The sequence below is a fragment of the Aythya ferina genome (genome assembly GCF_964211825.1).
Source record: "Aythya ferina genome assembly, chromosome: Z".
NCBI lineage: Eukaryota > Metazoa > Chordata > Aves > Anseriformes > Anatidae > Aythya > Aythya ferina.
Window position 1 is genome coordinate 78344877 of NC_140299.1, and position 21606 is coordinate 78366482.

General features: G+C 37.3%; 1 protein-coding gene across 2 annotated transcripts in view; it reads left to right on the plus strand.

Moving 5' to 3' along the window:
* The window catches only part of VCAN (versican), a 112822-nt gene that overhangs the window by 51524 nt on the left and 39692 nt on the right, over window positions 1-21606 (plus strand). The window contains exons 7-8 of one of the 2 annotated variants that reach the window (XM_084504967.1): window positions 1614-2027; window positions 2901-4781. In XM_084504967.1, coding sequence (XP_084361093.1) covers window positions 1614-2027; window positions 2901-4781 — 2295 coding nt within the window. Of the gene's footprint in view, window positions 1-1613; window positions 4782-21606 lie in introns of both variants that reach the window. The other variant, XM_084504966.1, reaches the window with a different exon arrangement.

The window sequence follows — 21606 nt, forward strand, 5'->3', positions numbered from 1 at the left end:
GTTATTTGTGCATACTATTAACTCCTTTACTTTTCCCAGCATAACATAACTTCCACGTCAGAGACTGCTGCATTATCCAGAACATCTTCATCCCTGTATGCCAGGCAGTAAAAATCCAATTTCAGAATGCACTTTTCCCCAATAACAGACTAGGCAGAATTTTCTATCTCCTTTAGTATTTCACAGCAATAGTAAGGAGCCCTTGGCTTCAGGATTGTCTCATAAAACACTGTATCTGATTTGATTTCTGCATTTTAGAGGAACAAATTTCTTAGCTCAAATACATATTCAACAATATCTTCTTTTGAAAGATGCTATATATATAGTTGTGTCTGTCTCTGGTAAGCAGTTAGTTCTCTTACACACAATCAGTTTAATGTATTCTTCATATACTCAGTGTGATTTAAAGTGCCATATTTTGCTTTTAACTGTCATCCATGTAAGGCTTCTGACTCTCAGTCACTTGGCAATTGACAGCACTGATCTTTGACATTCGCATCTTCCACTTGTCCATACCCATTGCCCTTCTGAAGAAGACCGATTTGGAAGAACTGAAAGAGGGAAAGATGTTTCCACCTTGGGATTTTCCTGAATTAATCTTGTTTTCTGAGCACAAACTCACCTTTTTCAGGAGTTTTAAATCCAATATCAGAATTTGGAGTGGGATGCATTTCTTCTTCCGCTAGGGTGGAAATCTGTATCAGGAAAAGACATTGGATGGGTAACAGGATTCTTCAAACCATCACACTTTTCTTCACTGGAAAGATTTTACTTTCTTTGTGTCTTGTTAGCTATCTATCATAGTGACACCCTTTCTGCTCCTACCATTCAGAAGATTCAATGCTGCCTTTTCATGTTCAACACTCCCCAAGAAGCACTTTTCTCTGTGGAGGAGGTTCAGATGCATATCTTTGAAGTGTTTTCCAGAGATCAACATCATTACAGTACTAAGTTTATGGTCCTATGGTTTAGTGTTCTCACCTTTACTCATAATCTAAATTTCTCTGTGTAATTTAAAAACAGGGCAGCAGCTTTTGTGGCATTTTAATACAGTATTTTCTGATGGCATGTTTGTTCCTGTTGCTTAAGCATGTCCTCACTCCTGTGAGGGTTCATTTTTACGATTTGTAATTATGTGCTGAAAATAAACTAAAGTGGTATTTTACTCTATGCATTTGAGTTGTATGGTAAAGAAATCTTTGAAGAAAACCCCAGATTTACAGTACCACTCATTCATGACATTGTGTAATAAACTTTTACATTCTTTGGTAAGTACTTAGCTATTTCATGGATACTTGTGTAGTATTAGGACTTCTAGGGGTAATTACATAAACAATGACTAAACAGAATACAGCTCCTGTTCTCATTTCATCTAGCATTAAGTTAGATGTCCTGCAGCTTTTTAATATGGTCCTTTATGTTGTCATTCAAAGCTCTGTTATATGCTCAACAGTTGTCTAAAGTTTTTTACCCTTATATTATTTCTCAGTGTAACATTTTATTAGGAACATGCAAACTGAATTAAGATGTTATTTATGTTCTTACTGAACAGTTCCTTAACATTATTTTCTTTCCTTTTTTTTTTTTTTTTTTTTTTTTTTTTTCTTTTTAAGGTAAAAAAATCGTAACAGAGCCTACAACCATTAAGCAGTTCACAGCTCTGAAAACTGACAGTGAGAAACCATCATCTGCTAAAGTCACTGTTAAACCTCCTGCTTTTGAGACTTCGATTACTGAAGTGTCTGTCACCAAAACAAAGGCCCCTGCTTGGGAGCAAACAACTGCAGAGACTGAAGATACAGAAATGACTACTGATGTGACTGAGGAGAAAAGGGAAATGGAGGTGCTTATGGAGAACATTAAGTTAACCACCCTTCTACCTCAGACTGTCACAGATGGCAAAATAAGCCCTTACGATACACTGGGAAGGACTGAATATGATGTTTCACCTAGGCTAACAGAGAGCACATCTGCAGCTTTGGAACTGGAGCACACTTACTCTGAAGCAGAATTGCCCGAGGAACAAGGTAGGTCTGAAAGCACTGAGGACGCTTTCTTGACCTCTGTAATTTTTCAGGATAGCACAGCTGTAGCTAAGAGTTCTACTGGTTCGTGGGAAGATATTGAAACAGGAGACACACAAAAACATGATTCTGATAATCAGACTGAACAAATAGAAGTGGGTCCTGTGATGACAGCTACAGATAGCTTGGTACCGACTTCTCAGAGAGAGTTTCCCAGAACAGGGACTTCAGTTTCACTAACTAAAGCGAATATGTATCTGGGTGCCCACTCAACAAAAGAACCCACAAAAAAATCAATGGAAGCAAAATCTGACAAGAAACTCACAACTGTTGTAATCCCTAAAGCTTTGTTCACTGATCAGTATGATCTTACTACAGAGGGGGAGGGCAGAGAGAGCATGTACACCGTTATGCCTGATAGAGCTACTGGTAGCATCCCAGAGTCAGAGGTGCCTGCTGTATCAGAGACACTCATAGATGAGCTTGCAGTAACCACTGGACAATCTTCTACAGCAGATGAGTCAACTCCATTCATTAAATTTAGTTCTTCTGCAACTGCGCTTGATAACGAGGCGTCAGCTGAAGGAAGCAGAGAGGACTTAAAAGATGTGCAGCACACCGTGTCAGCTGGAATGCCTTTATCCTTTTCTGTATTGACTGCCATCCACACAGGATCCAAACCCACTGCTTTCTCAGGAAGTACCATTTCCCCGCAGAAGTTTGGAGAAGGCATCACTTCTGTTATTCATTCATCTCAGCAAACAGAAGGATCAGATGTTTTAGAAAAGCAGGAAAAGACAAAGGAGCCAGAAATAAGAACAATAGATACTAAGGTCCCTTATGTCACTACTGTTGTTCCTGCTTCTGTTACAGCAGAATCTGAAGAACGTTTTGCAAGTGAGAAGTTCACACATGCTCCTCCAGGTTCTGGCACATGGCTGCAGACAGATAAAGATCAGGGTTATATGACAGAGGAGTCCTCTTATACTAAGAGAATTACTGAGTTAGATACAGAAGACGGTATCTCTGGAATGGAGCCTACGTCATCTTCAGGGCAAATGACAGACTATACAAAGCATCCAGGAGCTACAGTGTCAGCAGCAACAGATGAACCTGAGACAAGCATGGAAACAAAAAGTGATGAAGAAACTGTATCAGCTGATTTTGATCAGAGTAAAAGTACTACAGATGTCTTCCACACAAGTGGCTCTTTAGATTTGGAAATGACCACAGTATCTAAAATATCAGTGGATGAAAGCAGTGTAACAAGAATACCTTTTAGCTCCTCAAGTGGTACTGTATTACCAAGTGCTGTGCCCACAGTCATAGAGGTGACCGAGCACAAAGGAGATGAAACATCAGGGTATGTTTTGAAAACATCCATTCCTACCCCAGAAGTAGAACAAACAAAGGCTACTGAGAAATCAGTAGTGACACCTGCTGAAGAAGTCTCTATGACAGAGGTCTCAAAACACACAGTGACAGAGGAAGGCCAAACAGGTGTTGAGACATCAACTGAAGAGGAATCACTGGCAACACTTCAAGACAGAGAAGGAACAACATCAGTTGGATTTGGAGGGACACAGGAATCATTTATGTTTACAGATATAACAGAGGTGGAGACACAGAAAGAACACAATGCTTCCCTAGTTCCAGTTACTGTAGATAGTGAGGTCATTAGAGATATACAAGTTACGGATCAGACTCCTTTTGATGGTAGCATTCATACAGAAGCAACAGATACAACTGCAAAAGATAGTGAAGTGTTCCCAAAGGAACTCACCACGAAAGATCAAGATCAAGAACCAGATACTGCCACGGAGTCTACCTTTTCTATGACATCTGTCCAAATGCATGAACAAAAGACGACGACAGGATCTGAATCATCCCAAACAACCATTCAGGAAAAACATGACGAAACAGGTTCAGCCTATGATGATACATATATAACAACGGAAGTATCGGTGCCAGCAGTAAAGCTCACAGAATATGGAAGAGTTCTGGGACCTGTTGAAACTAGCACCAGGTCCCTGCATCCCACTGTGACTCCCCAAGCTGAGACTGCTACTGATCAAGAAGAGAAGATAACTGAAGAGATGCCTGTAACAGCTGGTACACAAGCAAGAACGTATGAAAGCAGAGGAACCCCCACCATAGAAGAAGAGAGAGGTGTAGGGAGCTGGGGTTCTGTGCTGCCTCCCGATACGATGCCCACAGGTCGCTCTACTGCAGGAAGTGTTACTGTTCTGACTTTGGGAGCTTCTGCAAATCAGACTCTGGAAGGTTCAGGAATATTAGAAGAACCAGAAGAAGTCAAACCAGTTACATTTTCAGCTAGTGCAACAGAGAAGACAACAATTCTCAGTGATATAACTACATCTTCTATTAGCACAGTAGGCAAAATTCAGCCTACATCAGCATCCCAACCTTTTGTTTCTCAAAAGTCACCACGTATCATTCCTGAAGAAGAGGAGGAGGTAACCAGCAGTGACATCGTAATAATTGAGGAATCTATTTCTCCCAGTAAAGCCACTGCTGAAGATGATCTGACAGGGAAGATGGTAGAACCAGAAATTGATAAGGAATATTTCACGTCATCAACTGCTACTGCAGTTGCACGACCTACTGCACCACCCACAGTGAAGGAGGAGGTCACAGAGGCTTTACAACCTCAAGAGGTGTCTCCTTCTACTGCACACCCTGATAGTGGAACTGACATAAGATTGTATGTTATTCAAATCACAGGCAATGATACAGGTAAGATTTTGCCTTTTAGACCTGCAGTCCACCACAATGGACAGTTTATCATAACACACTGGTGTAACACCCTTAGAATATACTGGAGGTTCTTCCTGGATCACTGAAGCATGCAAAGGTCAAGTTTTATCTAGACAGCAACTTACTAAGCATTGGTAGGTCTATTTTTCTATCCATTAAAAAATGAACAGAAGAGTTTTATGTATAGATACAAATGATTAGAAAAGTTTTATAGATATGGTTTCAGGTGAAATTAATTTCTATGTAAGAATGGTATGAAACTGTTGCTTTCCTATTAAGATTCATGATTGTTATGTTCCAGTTTTCTTATTTAATATTTCCACATTACTGATTTAACTTCAGCTATCTGTGAAACAAGCATTTTAATTTCACAGCTTCCATTCCATGCATTACTAGTCCTAAATGAAGCACTAGATTATTTTAACATTCCATTAGTCTGTAGCAATTAACAATGCCATGTACAGTGTAGTCAGCTGAAAAAGTTTAATGCATTCTGCTGTGTCCAAAGGTGGAATCTCCTTTGATTTGAGGGAAGGGTTTTTACAGGCTTTTGTAGCATATCATAGTATTTTTTGTATCCATTTTACAGAATCTGTGATGCAAATTGATGTGATTTTTACAGTTGCATTCTGTTTTTTAGCTGATGGCATTGTACATGTGTATGCAGCTTCAATTCCATGGGTATTCAGAACAGAAACTCCTGAAGTAGTGATGAGCTGTTGAGTTTTATAATGACTGTGTCTCCTTAACACAATAGCTGGACTCTATATGATTTTACATTGAAGAAGACTGTAAACTGACTGTTATGTAAGATGCCTTGGTAAAACCTTATTTTTTAAAATAAGATGTAGAAGAAATGACAAAAAGGATTAAGCTCAAATATCTAGCAGGTTCAATACTGCATTTTTAAAAACTTATTTTATTTTGGAAGAAAAAAAAAACAGTAAAAATCTTTTTATTTATTTATTTATTTATTTATTATTTTATATGGCTTAATTGTCTGTGATGCTCGTGAATGGTTATATAAGAAACTTTTTTGCTATAACATTCATATCTTTGAAGAATTTTTCCAACAGAAATCATGATTTAAGGAAGTTTTTTGAATGGTTTTATCAGGTTTACACTTGGTAGAATTTTGTTCAGAAATCAAAAGGAAGAAGTAGATCCCTTGAGATGTGCTGTATCACTATTGGATCTTCCATGCGGTGGATTTTGTATCTTCATTTACTTTGTGCTTGTTACCCATCCTACTTTATGTTTGCAAGATTTAAAACTGCACAAGTCATATCAGTGGTGACTTAACCTGCTGTATGAGAAAATAACAGTTCTCTTTTTTTCAACATTTGAACACTACTTTTGTTTCTCTGACACGTTATCATTATTTTGGCTGAAGATGTAGGTGTTGCCAGTATCCTGGAAGTCTCAAATGAGACAAGAGCGGTAAGTCAGAACAGAAAGGTGAATTCTGAAGACAAGAGTTAAGATACATATTAAATGCTTTTGTACCTGAGGAATTTTGGTTAATTCAGCTTAATAATTAATAGTTGGGCTATGCAGCAGTGAACAACCTTTCCTGCATACATTGTTGAATTATACTTTGGTGTACTACACACAGTAGAGTAGATCACATTGGGCAGCTGTTCCGGGTGGATGGTAAAGAGTAGGATGGTTTGGGAGTGTGTGGAATCTCATTGTCTTCTTCAGAGAGTGAATAAGGTGTACGGTTCAGGATTTCTCTGTGTATACCTCAAGGGCAGTCTTGTTTTATACTTTCCTTGGAATGGTGTGGGTACTGTGATTCAGTAAATTAGGAGTTAGCTCAATTTCTGATTTCTGGACTATCTAAAGGACAGCTGATCAATGTACAGTCACTCTCAGGAGCTATATTTGGTCTCACTTGGGTGATCTAGTCCTTAGGACAGACTTTCTTCAGAGTTTATCTTCTGCATCTTTACAAATTTTCTTGAACTGTGCATCCTTTTTTTTTTTCCACATATATATGTGCATATATGTAGGGGTGGTTACATTCCAAACTAAAGCTATACAGCCCTAAAACTCTGCCTGTAGGATTGATTTGGTCTATAGGATAGAAGAAAAAAATAAAAAAAATCCTGAAATATTATGAAATACCCTAAATGGCAGTATCTGTGTTCTCTTTAAGCATAAAAGGATTTACCATGTACCAAGTGCACAGTCAAAAATGAGCTTTCTTTATTTTTCTGTTTCCAAACTCTAACAGTGGAAATCCTGCCAGATAGCTATCCACAGAGAAAAGCCACCCTATACCTATTTACTACAAGGTAGGCCAGAGCTGCCAAAGATTTATTCTGTCTGAGAATTTGGATTAGGGTTTTCTTTTCTTTCTCCAGAAACGACACCCTGCATCTGAAAAAGCCTTTCCAGCCCAGTTTTACTTCATTGTTCCGCAGTCCATGAACTTTCATTTGTGCTAAAGAAAACATATATAGGAGATGTTGAAGAGAAATTGACAAATATTACTAACACATACTCTTCACTAGAATGTAGTTTAACTTTCTATCCTATCATTCTTTGTTTGAAAATTGATACAGTGTCATACATGAACTACCTAAATTGTACCTCTGACTGTTTTCTCATATAAATGATAGCAACAAATAGTTTTCATCATTACATCTCCCTGATAAAACAAGAGTTTTTCCACCTTTGCTTTGGCATACATTCCAGACAGTATAGCTTAACATTCTTAAATAAAATAATCAGTGAAGGATATCAGCAAAGGCCTTCATGATTTTAAAGTCAAGATCCAGAAGTACATCCTAAGAAATGACAATTTGCTTACCAATCCTTTCAGATAACAGCTGTTGTAAACCGGAATAATTTCAAGATGTTTGCTGTATAAGGGGAACTGTATATAAATGAATATAATATTTTCCTTCCTGATTGCTGGAAATATTTATGAGATAAATTAAAAAAAATCCTTCTTCACCTCCTTGCTATTTATCTTTCACCAGAAACAACAACTTAACAGTGAAGCAGGGCTTCACTGCATGATGGTATTTGAGTGCTTCATGGATCTTCAATGTGCTGAGGTGTCCCACAAGGCTCCCTGATGGGGTGTGGAGGGGCACAGGTGGTCCACAGGTCCCCGTGAGCAGGATGGTGGCAGAACCTTAGCAACAGGCAGGCATCCTATGCGTCCCCATGTCCACGTTGCCAGAGAGGGAGAAGAAACAGGGAGAATTCCCCACGTCTTTCTTCTCAGTCTCAAACCCTTGTTAAGCTGGCACCACCTTTGCTGAGGGGCTTTGAAGTCCTTGGCTGGAATGTGCTGGAGATGCATGGAATGTGTTATGGATGTATGGAATGTGGGGGATATTCTTTATTATTATTGTGGACTCAAGCTGCACTTGAAAGACCTTGTATGTTGACTGGGTTAAAGTCAATTAAAGCTACTGGCAAGGATCTCAGGCTCCCTTATACTCTCACAGATTAACGTGAAGTAGTACCATATATAGCTTAAATATTTCTTATTTAAAAATACAGTAGCACCTTAAATTTATTAGACCAGACATCCAGGGACAGTTTCTTCTATAGGACTTCTTTTCTCATGAAATCCAAGACCTAAATAAGTATACTTTAACTTTTAAAATGCATGTGTGCAATCAATTAAACATTTCGTAAAGGAATTTCTGTTACTTTGGAATAATAAAATATACCCGTGGAAACAGAAGTGATTTGGGGGCCTAGCAGAAGGTCATCCTCATTAGCTTAAATTAAATGCACACAGATGCTGATAGAAAGGAACACATCACTGGATGGATTAAATTGCTTGTTTGTATAAGAATATGGTAGTTTTCAGTGAGAAAATGTCCATGTGAGCAAGTGTGAGGCAGGTGCACAGACTAATGAGGTATAAAGCATGGTATTTCTTATGGCCCATGGCAGATCTGTGGCAGGTGTTCCAATTAAGGAGGAAAATAGATTTGTGCACTGGTAAACATCCTTTTGTTTTTGTTGTTGGTGGTGGTGTTGTTACAAAGAGGACCACACAGATGTTCCATGATGGAGTGAGTGTGGGACTTCATTCGCTTGTGTGAAACTGCAGGCTGCTCCCTCTGGATGGTGACCATGTTGTCAAAGGGGTAAAGAAAAATAGACCTCGCTGTGGCGTCTGACCACACTAGAACTTTTTTCTTGCATAGGATAGGACAGGAGACATACCTTCTTTCAATGCAAAGATGGAAAACTTGCCATTTCGTGCTCTTTTTTCTCCTAACAGTTCTCCTACCTATTGTAGTGGTGAGCTCTGATGCTGTTGCTGGAAGGTAATGGATCAACAGCTGGAAAAAAAAAATCTTGAAGGAACTTTTCAGCTCATAAAGCTTTTATGAGCTGAAAAATGCTTGTGGGGGTGTTGTTTAACAGTGGTTGAGGGGATACTGGAAACATAACTCCTGTCTGTATCAGGAGTAATTTGCACACCTGCATTTTTTGGAGACATTTAAAAGTCTTTGCTTAGTGAATGTATTTCAAAGTGCTTATTGGACCCTGGGACTCACACCAGTGCTGTCTGGTTTCTTGTCCCCTCCAGCTTTGAGTGGAATAAAATTGCAGGAACTTGTGTTTTGTAGATGTGGAATTTTATGGAAAGAAGTTACAAACCTTTCTGTTTCAACATGTAATTCTCTGACATGCATACTTCTGTCTTAGAAATGCAAGAGGGTTTGTGAAATCTGAATAAAAATGAGTACTGCAGAATGCAGGATGTTAATGAGTCATAGTCATAAAGCTGAACAAAAGAGGCAGAATAGGGTCTTTTCAGGTCTGTCTTAGGCCTCGTCTTAAAATTCATTTAATCCTGTTGTCTTCTCAGCTCCTTCTGGGAGTCTCTCCCAGACCGTCATGGCTCTCCTGAAGTCTGATTCTAATATCTTGCCTGAATTGTTTCTTGGCTGGTTCATACCCGTGTTTATTCTTGCCAGCATTGTCTTCAGACTGAATAGGTCTTTTGTCTTCTTGACACTTATCCCTTGATACTTTTATTTCTCTGTTCAGTTATAGAGAATAACCATGTCCCCATTCAGCCTTCATTTTGCTCATTTCTGTGGGGGAATGTGTGCCCGGGAGAGTGGAAATGCTCTGGGAGTCTGCTGGCTCTGGGTGCTGGGATGCTGCTAGGTGGTGGTGTGGAGGGCAGGGGTGGCACGTGCCTCCAGCACCTTCTCCATGTGGCCCTCATGAATGCTTGTAGCTCTCTGCACCTCTACCCACATTGTTCCCTTCTAGGTTCTTTTGTCTATGCCCACTGGCAAATGCCTGTCTGGACATTGCTCTTTGTAGCATAGGCACATGTGCTACATATAAGTCTTGGTCTACTTTTCAGAAACTGTCAATGTATTAATTATTGTGTTAGAGAGGTCTGCTGAGGGAGAGGAAATTCATTTGTGTGCTGAAATCACATGTGTCCTACCTCAAATGATAAGTATATGCTACTGAAACTTACTATTTATGCTTAGGACCTTTTTAAAATCAAAGTTTATTGTAAAGAGGAGATCTTTATCTTGCATTCGATTCATTCTCCTGCTTTATTCTCATCCATTAGGCCAGGCTGGATGGGGCCTTGGCCAGCCAGATCTAGTGGGTAGCGTCCCCATGGCAGGGGGGTTAGAACAAGATGGTCTTTAATGTCCCTTCCAAGCCAAACCATTCTGTGATTTATGCAGTGTCTGCTAACATGCCCAAATGGATACATCTGGATAGCACATAATGCAAATACCTAAATGAATACATGTATGTCTGTATAGCACATCCTTGCCTGCACAAGTTGTTTGCTTTTCTTTGCAACAGTTTAATTCCTGATATCAGTCATTCACTTAAGAGAAAAGAGAGATCCAAATGCACCTGAACATTATGGTGACCAAAATGCCATTTAATTTGCAAGTACAACCCCACTTGTGTACTTTTTGAGTTTATATTCTGTGGCTGCAGTTCTATTGGCATTGTGCTACTAGACTGAGCTAGACTGAGCTAACCTCATTTCTGATGGGATGTTGGAGCAATAGTAAGGTGTCTCTCCAAATTCCCATCTTATTAAATGAAAAACCTCCTATTTATTTAGCAAAAGCTGGGCTTGTCTACTTACTGACTGTAACTTTCCAGCTGGCATTAATACTATGACAGCTGATGGCCCTCACCAGCCCTGGAGAAAGACCACCTTCTCTGCTGCTGCTGTGGTCAATGGACAAGGTTTTATTTTACTTCAATGTTTGAATAGTTAGTACAGTCCTTCCTCGTAGTGTTTTATTTCAAGCACTGGGCTTATGTGTTCAGCTAAGAAAGAAAAACACCTAGTGGTTTGGGAACACATTTCCAAATGAAACAGGTTTGTCAGCGTCTCGTGTAATGCTCAAGTAATTTTCATACCCTTGATGAATGAATTCTCCATATTATTTGTAAAATGTGGCATACAGAGAGCCATTTTTTCATTCTGTTTTGAGTAGTTAAGTGTTAAATAGCAGCTAATATGGCCAGATTCTGATATCATCTTTCCCAGCATAATTACACCACAGTAATTCCAATGAGGTGATTTAGTGCAGAATTGTTTTGGGGTTGGTTGGTATCTGAATGTCTTCGTAACATTTACAGCTTCTGTTTCATTCTATAATTAGGTTATTTTTTCTTCAAAGCAGATTTGTGTCATAGGGACTTAATGAACACATTTAACCCTAACTGATAGACCTGTTGCTTAATTAAGCCAGCTAGAATTTTTCTGTATCAGAATATTCACATTGCATTGTTGCTGTGAAGGGCTTTTCACAAAAAGTAGAACACTCTCACATGTAAATCATGCTGAAAGTGCAACAGCAAGGATGTCCAGCATGAAAGAAAATGCTAGTAAATGAATAACTGTAACAATGTTGAGCTTTTTTGGACACTTTTTATTTATTTATTTATTTATTTATTTATTTATTTATTTATGTTTAAAGGGAAAATGAAAATACTAACCCCATATTCAACAAAGCTAAAACTTGGTACCCAGAAAGTTTCACAAGAAACTGAGACAGTGGATTAACACATAGTTTTTAGGACACTATTGCTGGCTCTTCCTGAAGACTTATTATAGAACAATAATTTCTTTTTTCACATTCCTTTATAGACTTCCATAGATACAAGGAACAGTGCCCTCACATTAAATACTGTTCAGAGGATGCCTACACATTCCTTGCTGTTTTTGCATTGTTTCCAAGGAAACGTCTCAGTTCTAGACATAGGGATTACACATTTCTAGCTTTCTTATAGCTCTTTGTTTATTCATGAGACAAATGAAGGAATTTTATTCATAGGTACAATGTAGTTTTTCATACATCTGTTGTAAAGGAAGAAGAATCCTTTTAGAAGTTTTGTTTACATGGAAAAAGTCTTAAGAAATCCTTTGGCAAAAAAGATGAACGATCATTTACATGGAAACTACATTTAGAATATGAATTAATTTTTTAAGGAAGGTGGTTGTCTGTACCAAAGTCTTCTGAATTTATCCAGATTGTAAGAAATCTTACTATTTATGATGGGATATCAACTTTTTTCCATTTTCAGACAATATTAGCCATAGTGTTTTACTTTTCATGAAATGATTAATTGGATACAATGAAACTATGGTTGAATACAGGATATGATCCTGGAAGTGTATATAAAGATATTTTTATAAGCGATTCAAAGACTAAGGCTCTTAGTAGGAAGCCATCCCTTTAAGATGGATCACTTAATATTTAGTCTGATAATAACACTTTAAAAATATTTGGTGAGCTATTCTTTCTTTTTTATTATGTATTTTTCAGTGGTCATTTGGCAGTTTTTTGCACATTTTAGATCCAGTGATTAAATTCATTCTTGCTGATCCAGCTAGCCTTTTTCCTTTTCCCTCTTTTTGACAGTGTTCAGATGATAAATTTGATCAATAATATATATAATACCCGCTGGTTTCTTTCAAGAGACTTGGGAATTATTTCCTGGCACAAGTCAGAATATGTTCAGAGTGTCTGTACATATTTTCTGTAGCCTTTGGGAACATGGAGCTGAAGTTGTCTATATTGTTCTGTGGAATAATTCACATTTATTTAAAAAAAAAAAAAGATTGCTCAGTGAATTGTCTTAGTATTTGCCTGACCAGTCCACTGTTACTACGCTTGCTTAAAGAAGAACTCATTATCTAAACTCACATAGAAGTTTGTCTTCATAAATGAAGAAAGGCAGTTGGAAGTTTGGTCCCATCCAGGAGTAATTTTGTCTTCCAGAAGTCCATGCCTGCTTTGCTATTGACTCTGTGTCAATAGCAAAGAGTGTATTGTATATTGAGTCTGTACTTGGTTACCATTTTTTTTTGTTTTGTTTTGTTTTGTTTTTCTCGGTAAATTTTCTAACCACAGTCTTGAGTTTTTCATGTAGTCCGGTGAGAGTTCCATAGTTTCAGTGGGAGTTTTTTGACATTTGGAGAACAATTTCCACATACTTAATACACTTTTGTACCACAATAAATAGAATATAATAGTATAGAATATACCTGTACATACACAGAGTACCTATATGCACAGAGTAGTATCCTTTTTAGTCAGATTTTATTGTGGGATTTATCTAAAGTTTTTTTTTTTTTTTGGTTGTTTGTTTGGTTGTTTGGTTGTTTTTTTCTCATAGAAATGGTGGATGAAGTGATTCTTGTGTTGATCATGCATTTGCTACTCAGGCTTGTAGTGGATTGCCAGTGACATGTTTAGTTAAATATTAAATGTTATAAGCCAAATTCTCAAGTCCTCTGTAAACTCTGCATAGATACGATCCAGCTGAGAGGTTAGGATAAAGTCCAGGGGATATATCTCTGGTGAAAAGAGACAGCGGTCAGGGAGTTGTAATGGAGAGTGAACCTGGTGGAAACCCTCAGTGGCCATGGTGAACTAGTTCTGAAGTTCTGAGTTAGTAGCTATAAAACTGCATTAGAATAGCACAGAGTTTGTTAGTTATTGACTAGCAGGGTTATAGTCAATAGTCTGCACCCTCGGCCTTTTTTAGAGCTGCACCAAGCTTATCAGAGCTGGACGTCTGAATTTATTTTTTTTTTTCAATCTACTTGGCTGAAAACTTTTGATTGCCAGTATTTTCTAAGAAAGATGTTGTGATTTTTTTTTCTAATGTTTCTAAAAGCAAATTAGTATTTTTCCAAAACAAATCTTCCAAGAAAAAAAAAAAAAAGTAGATAGAAAAATGCTTTGCTTTTAAAGTGAAAACATTTCTCATTGTATTCTTGTGTGTGTGTGTGTGTGTGATTACATGGTTAAAGAGAAACTCATTCTCTGTATGTGTCATATGTTCTATTCCCAGCTCCAAGCAATGAAATGGTAAATTATTGGCAGGTATACTGCAGGTTGCTCTCAGATAAGTCTTCTGTTGTTATTAGCTCATTCTGGAGTATTCCTGCTCCATCAGGCCTCCTTTTCAGCTATACTCTTTTGTCTTTTTCATCTGCTGTGCACATGTCCCTGCAAAGTTGAGAAAAGCGAGGATCAAAGGCACCCTAAAATTGATCCAGGAAGAAATTATCTGTCAAGTTTAGTATTTGACTTTTGAAAGACTTTGACATGCATGACACTGCACTCCTTTGCCTAAAAATATATTTTAGTCACTTTTGTGTCATTCTGTCTGCAACAGTGAGGCTTTTACACCCTTATGTTGGTCCAGTTTATCCCCAGACTGCTTTAGATTTTTTTAATACCCAGAACAACCATACTTATTAACCCCTAAAGATAAATTTCAAATGGGTGCAATTTTTTTTTTTCCTTCCAAGTCAAGAGATGATACTAACAACAGTCCATTAAAATTGCAATTATAGAATTCATTCTGTGTCTTTTGAGTAATATTTGCAATGCATAAAATGCTGAAAAATCCATATGCCATGTATGTCAATATCTGTGTGTGTAATCACTCAACTATTCTAAAGCATACATTTGCATTTAAGCTATTATGAAGATAATAGTAGTAACACAAGCAAATAGGTCTAGGACAAGGGTGATTTGTCCCACAGTGGACTATTCTAGCAAAGATTTGCTCATATTTCAATGAATAAAATAGATTTGCCATGACAGAGTGAGTGTGTGTTATCACATAATTCATAGCTCTAAATTTGTCCCAAATGGGGAAGCGGGGGCTGCAGACAATCAGTGTGTCTGATCAGTTGTGGTTTTGAGTGCTGGCTGCATAACCAGAGGGCTTGTGCAGAGGTTAAAGAGCACTTACGAGGTTCTTGAAAGATGCTTGGAAGATTGTAGGGGATAAAATTTCAGAAAAGCATCATGATAAGTGGCAGCACATTTCCATAAATTACTCCAATAGTCTGGGGTAATAACATATTCACATAAATATGTAGTTGTATATATAAAAACAACTGTCTGTCTTACAGCTTGAACATCAAAATATTTTCTGGTTTTGTTTCTGCCACATAAAATTCCCCCTTTGAAGCAAATGACATAGGTTAAGAAAAGAAAGTAAAAGTTAGTCCTTGCCTACTCCATAAAACAACCTGTATTACTGCTACATTAATGTGATATTGACTTAAATTTTCAAGAATTACCACAGGAAGGAGTCTAGTCTCAATTCCTAAAGCCAAATATTGTTGACGTTCACCAGGGAAAGGGACAGGAGAATTAATATTTATTATAGAGCTTTTCAAGAGCAGCTATGGGAGTTGCCAAATGGTGGACATCTGCTTCAACACTGTAGCTATAGCATCTTGATGTTGGCCCCAGAGTTTTGCATTGGTAAGTCATTTGTATTTCTTCTGGGAAGGGGCACAATCTTCCCACGTTAGTAGGGACAGAATTAGTTCTTTCTCATTCCATTGCATAATGGCAAAAGCATTAGGGGTTGCCCTGGAGTGAGTGTAACCACGAGACAGCAGTGAGAGTGGGATAGGGAGGGCAAGGCCTGTTGATCTCTCACTGTTTCCTCCTCAGACATGGAAAAACTCCCATGAGATCAAGACTGAAGTAGTCTTGCTTTCCTTCCCAGCCAGCTCTTCTGCTAGCCACCTGACCTGGTGAGCTGGCCTCTGGGTTTGCACTTTTCTGCGTATATGTATATATATAGTATATATACTATATATACTATATGTAGTATATATGTATCCAGACAGACTGGCTAATCCAGATACCATATGGCTGCACAGTCTGGCTTTTAATGTGTTTAGGATTTCAGCTGGAGAAAAGGATTTTAGTACTTGTCAGTGGTTTGTTTTGGGTTGTTTAGCCCTGCAAAGTTTTAGAAGTGTCCTCTCTGTAGGCAGAAAGTAAAATGTTGTCATTGGAAGGATGTTCATGGATTATACAGGAAGAGACACCACTGATGGGAGCATTGGTTTGTTAATGACATATTGGAGCAGAGAGGAAACAGGAAGAAAATAGTCCTCCTTAGGATATTTTTTTGACAAATATTCTGTCATTATACAGGGAACTGTATTCTGCACTTGCAGGAGTTTAGATGTGACACTGCAGGAGTGCCATTTTTAACAAATTGACATTTTGCTCAATCTGTTTTTTCTTAACAAGTTTACCACTGTGTCAGGGGGGAGAATGCAGGAAGCAACTAGGCTGAAGGAAACACCAAAGACTGCCAGAAGGTTTCGTGATACTCTTTTACAATAAAACAGTCCATTTATTGCTGACATGGTTTTTGTATCATCATGTCTATTACTTTAAAATTTGGCAGGGATGCTGTAGCACAACCATGCAGGCCAGAGTCCTGTGCAAAACAGATGTCCGCATAAGTGACATACACTCTACACAGGTGTTTCTGGTCATCGCCAGCAATTCTGTCAAGTGGGAACTTGTGGGAATGGTATAGCTGTAAAAGGCTGCAGTTTAAGAACATGCCAGTGACTGAAACTGAGGTTTTCAGTGGGGCTGTATCTTGCATGGAAAGAGAGACACTGAAATACGGTACAGCGGATTCATGGAGTGCAGGCAAGGCTGACCACCCACCTTGAATCTCTTTCAACTCCTACCCATCCAGCTGTGTACAAATTCTTCTTTTGAAATATTTTCTTCCAGAGATTTGCTTGGGTGTTTGAGATTTCTATGCAAGGCTAATTTATATAATTTATATCTATTTTTTATTGTTTTTCTTTCTTTCTTTCTTTCTTTCTTTCTTTCTTTCTTTCTTTCTTTCTTTCTTTCTTTCTTTCTTTCTTTCTTTCTTTCTTTCTTTCTTTCTTTCTCTCTCTCTTTCTTTCTCTCTTTCTCTCTTTCTCTCTTTCTCTCTTTCTTTCTCTCTTTCTTTCTCTCTTTCTTTCTCTCTTTCTCTCTTTCTTTCTCTCTTTCTCTTTCTCTCTTTCTTTCTCTCTTTCTCTCTCTCTTTCTCTCTTTCTTTCTTTCTTTCTTTCTTTCTTTCTTTCTTTCTTTCTTTCTTTCTTTCTTTCTTTCTTTCTTTCTTTCTTTCTTTCTTTCTTTCTTTCTTTCTTTCTTTCTTTCTTTCTTTCTTTCTTTCTTTCTTTCTTTCTTTCTTTCTTTCTTTCTTTCTTTCTTTCTTTTTCCTGCTGTTGGAATTTTAAAAATATTACTTTCTCTTTTGACAGTCAGAGGAAGAAGAAAACATAAATGTTGATTAAATTTAGAAGGTAAAAAAAATAAACCTATGGAAATGTGCATTACATCCTTAAATGTTTCTAAAAGGAGACAAAGATAACAAAAGATTTAGAAATACATCTCCAGCAGGGGAACATTTTTAAGTGAGCTAAATAAAACCCTTTATTTATTTAGACTAAACAGTAATCAAGAACTGGATTTTGCTAGACCTCATCATACATACTGTCCATGTTAATGGGAGGTAGAAGGATGAAAATAATCAAAAAAAAAAATAATTATTTCAGGACCTTTCTTTGTTGTCTTTTACTTAGGTGTGTATAATAGTAGCTATGTTTCTTTAACACCTTAGACCAGCTCCTTGGCAGTATTCCCACCTTTCTCTGCTGGGAGAAATGGGGTATGCCTGAAGCAGTATTGTACTTTGACCGTGCTTAGGTAGGTTAATGATATTACAAGATGGCACAAGTTAGAGGAATTGCGTTTACTTAAGACTGACACTTGGAATTTTCCTTCAGCAGGAAATGTCTGTGTTTCAAAATCTTATTTCCTTTGAAATGAGATGAAAAGAAGAACAATATAATCCCTACTCCATTAAACAAAATGGTCCAAAAGATGTTATCAGAATGCTTTATATATGTAAAATTGAAGCATTCTGTAGCAATTTAAATGTAACATTTTTAGGGAAACAAACAAACAAACAAAAAAAGAATTCTATGCACCTATACACACCTAGTTACCTAGTTTTAGATTTTTTTTTTTATTTTATTTTATTTTTAATGAGGGCCATCTTGTCAGATTGCTCCTTCTTCACTATGCTAGTAAAAGAAAATATTCATTGAGACTGACATTCATGTGGCATTGGTTGAGTTTTTTTCACTGGAAGAGTTTCAGAAAGCTGTAGTCATAAACCTGCTTGAGTCAGTCTAGACTGCCAAGCTGGTCCTCAGCACATCTGAGGTTCAGGGGAGTCAATGTGTGACATAAAGCTGCGTAAGTCTTTCCTCATGCTACGTCCTCTCCCAAGTCCAGACTTGAGCCTTCACTGACCTTTCATACAGTTTAAATAACTCTTTTTGAACTCTTACTTTGAGGGCTCTGAAATATTTTTCCAGAAGAGGTGGAGACTCCTGTTGGCTGAGTTGAAGCCTGCTGAGTGTGTGCTCACTTTTGGTAGATCATTTTTGCTAACCTGTCAGGTGTGTCCCATGAATGTATATGTACATGTATAAAAAGCCATGAGTTTCAGTTCTTCAGAAAGTCTTAGTCAAACACAATGTGCATGTTTACTAAAGCATTCTGGAGATTGCCTGTTTGGATCAGCTTTTCAAAGCAGTTTTGATCCACAAAATAAGGTTGGACTAAGTGAAATTCTGTGACTCATTTCATATGGGAGGCTAGACTAGATTTTATGATTATACAAAAATGAGTAAGATACAGATTCATGTGCCTTAAGTCCTTATTGCTATTGGTGTGCTTTCCATAGAAAATTTTTAAAATCTCTTCCTGCTTTGCATTGCCTTTCTCAGAGTAATGTTTTTTAAAGGTCTAATCAATAGCTCGTATGAAGGGACATCTGCTCGAGACATCTGACTTGAGTTGTCATTTAACAGCCTGCCTGAGCTGATGGTCCATTCTTCCAAGAAGTGCTGACTGGTAGGGATTACAATTTTGCCTGTCCCCTGGTCCTTGAGCACACAATCTTTTTTAGGTGACATTCAAGGCCATTGCTTGTGGGGAGCAAGTTTATCGTACTGCAAGCGATGGGATTCTTCTACAGGAGATAGTGGTCATGGTATCATACTGACCAACTGCAGCAAAGCAGAGGTAGCATTTGAAAATAAACACAGAGTACATATCTGTGGGGAAGAAACAAGATGGTTTAATATGTAAAGCCCAGTTTTTGTCCTAAATGATTTATTGCTTTTCCCTCTGAGACAAAGTTTTCTTATTTTCATTGCAAGTTACCACATTGCCTTTTTTACGGTCACTAAATGTCACATGTATAGAAATATGATAAAATGTGGACAATATTTTATTGTTATTTTAGTCATACTGTGAACTAAATCCACAATGATATAATTTTGTTGAAACCAAAACCAAAATTCTCTGGTTATCAAGTGCAGGACTAGATATGACTACTGCAAACTATTATTTATTTACTTATTTATTACCTCTTAGCCTTGTGGTTATGGATTCTTGATAGTGATTGCAACATAGTTTGTGATAGTGTCCCACGATCTAATGATACTCACACTTAAAAGGCAGTCTGAACAGTCTGAAATGGTTTTGGTCTTCTTTCAGAGATCTTTCTTCTTTTTGTCTCTATTGTAATCAAAATACAGGGCCTGATTCAAAGTCCACAGAATATTTCTTTAATCTTTCAGTGTGTTTCATGAGTTTATCAGACCTGTAGTTCTACAGAAAACTAAACTCTGTTACTTCTCACATGCATCTTGGGAAAAATGCAGGAATCCACAGGTGAAATTGTGTCATCTTCAATGTGTCAAATCAGATATAAACTGTCCTATTATGAATGAGACTTCAGAAAAACATGCTTAATACTTAACTCTTCTGATTTATATTTTTTCTTTTTTTTTTTTGAAAGTTTGGAAAACATGAGAAACTGTTTTTCATTTAATTCTTTATTTATTCTTATTCAGCTGTTCACCTGAAGAATTTTTAGAGAGAAAATACTTTCTACTGCCAGTCCCCCAACAATGATCTTGAAAAGCCTTTTAGTGATCTTTGTAGGATATTAAAAATCTTTTCAAGAAAGACTGGTATCAAACTTTATAATTTTTTTTGAATGTGTGGACGGTAGCATTGGATAACACTGGAGCATCTCTTTTTCCTTGGCCCATGAAAAACAATTTGGGCTTAGAACCAACTGTCATTAGAAGGGTTGAAATGGAAATTAATGCCACCTCAATCCATCGTGCTGTGGTTTTGAGTAGTAGTAGGCAAATCCTCTTGTGGCTAAAAAAGCACCGGGAGCTGGGGATTTCCATTTGTTACACATAGTTGACTGTTACTGAGATAGATGCCTGTACTATGCACGTAATTTTAAATGTCTACATGTATTAAATAGATTAAGAAGCACTCGGCTGCATATGCACTCATCCACCTATCTATTTCATCTTTATTTCACTGCATACTTCAATTTTTTCAGTAAAATGCCTTACTGACAATTCTCCTTTAGGACTTGTTTGGATTGGAAATCTAGACTGACTACTTGTTTTTACTGCTTTTTAGCTACTTGATTTTACTTTCTGGAAGCGATAGTAAGAAAACACCTATTTGAACAAGTGCTCCTTTTGGCTTGTTTGTCATGGTAATGTGCGAACTATTGATAGGAATATTTAGGACCTAAATTCCTTTCTCTTAAAGTCCTCATCTTGTCTTTTATTAGCAGGCTCATATCTATGTGTCTTTCCCTGCAGATGAAATGGACACTAACATAAATATGGGCAACATCTGTCAGCTGTATGTAACCAGTTCAAAACTATTGCAAGTGTTTGTGTGTCTGCTCTGAGGATTCAAATAAACCATTTAAGAGTTTTCTGTCCCCTATTCATATTTTGTGATAGGACTTAGGTTTTCATCCTAGTATCTTGTTTATTCTTGGAGTACAAGGTTACATGTTATATGACCTGCATTGTTTAATTATTGATTTTCTCTAGAGTTTAAGAAAACTTACAGTATCTGTTAATGCTGAGCATTAGGAACCTGATTGCTAACACCGATTAATCAAAGCAGTAGAAAGGACAAGAGATTTTAATAAGAAATAATTCAGTTGAATTCTTTTCTGTTTTCTTAAAAGCTGGAGATTTTGTTCTTGAAAGGAAAAAAAAAAGAAAAAAAAATACTTAGTATTTGATGAAAGAGCCTCCTGAAAGTTTATTATTGGAATATCATACCATAGCTAGGATTCTTTTATGTGGATCTCTGTGGCATGTGAGATCTTGAAAAAGCTAACAAAGTAAAAATAATGTCTGATAGAGATCTTTGTGTATGTAAGAATTTGTATATATCTTCTAGGTGAACTTGGAACAGATGTTGTTCATTAAATTTATTACCTACCATAAATGATTTAGCATGAGCTAATAATTTTAGGGCTCCCAGGTGTGCACTGCTACAAAAATAATACACTGGTCAGAACTTGTTAGTCATGGTACCCTATTACAACCTATGCTGTCCCATCC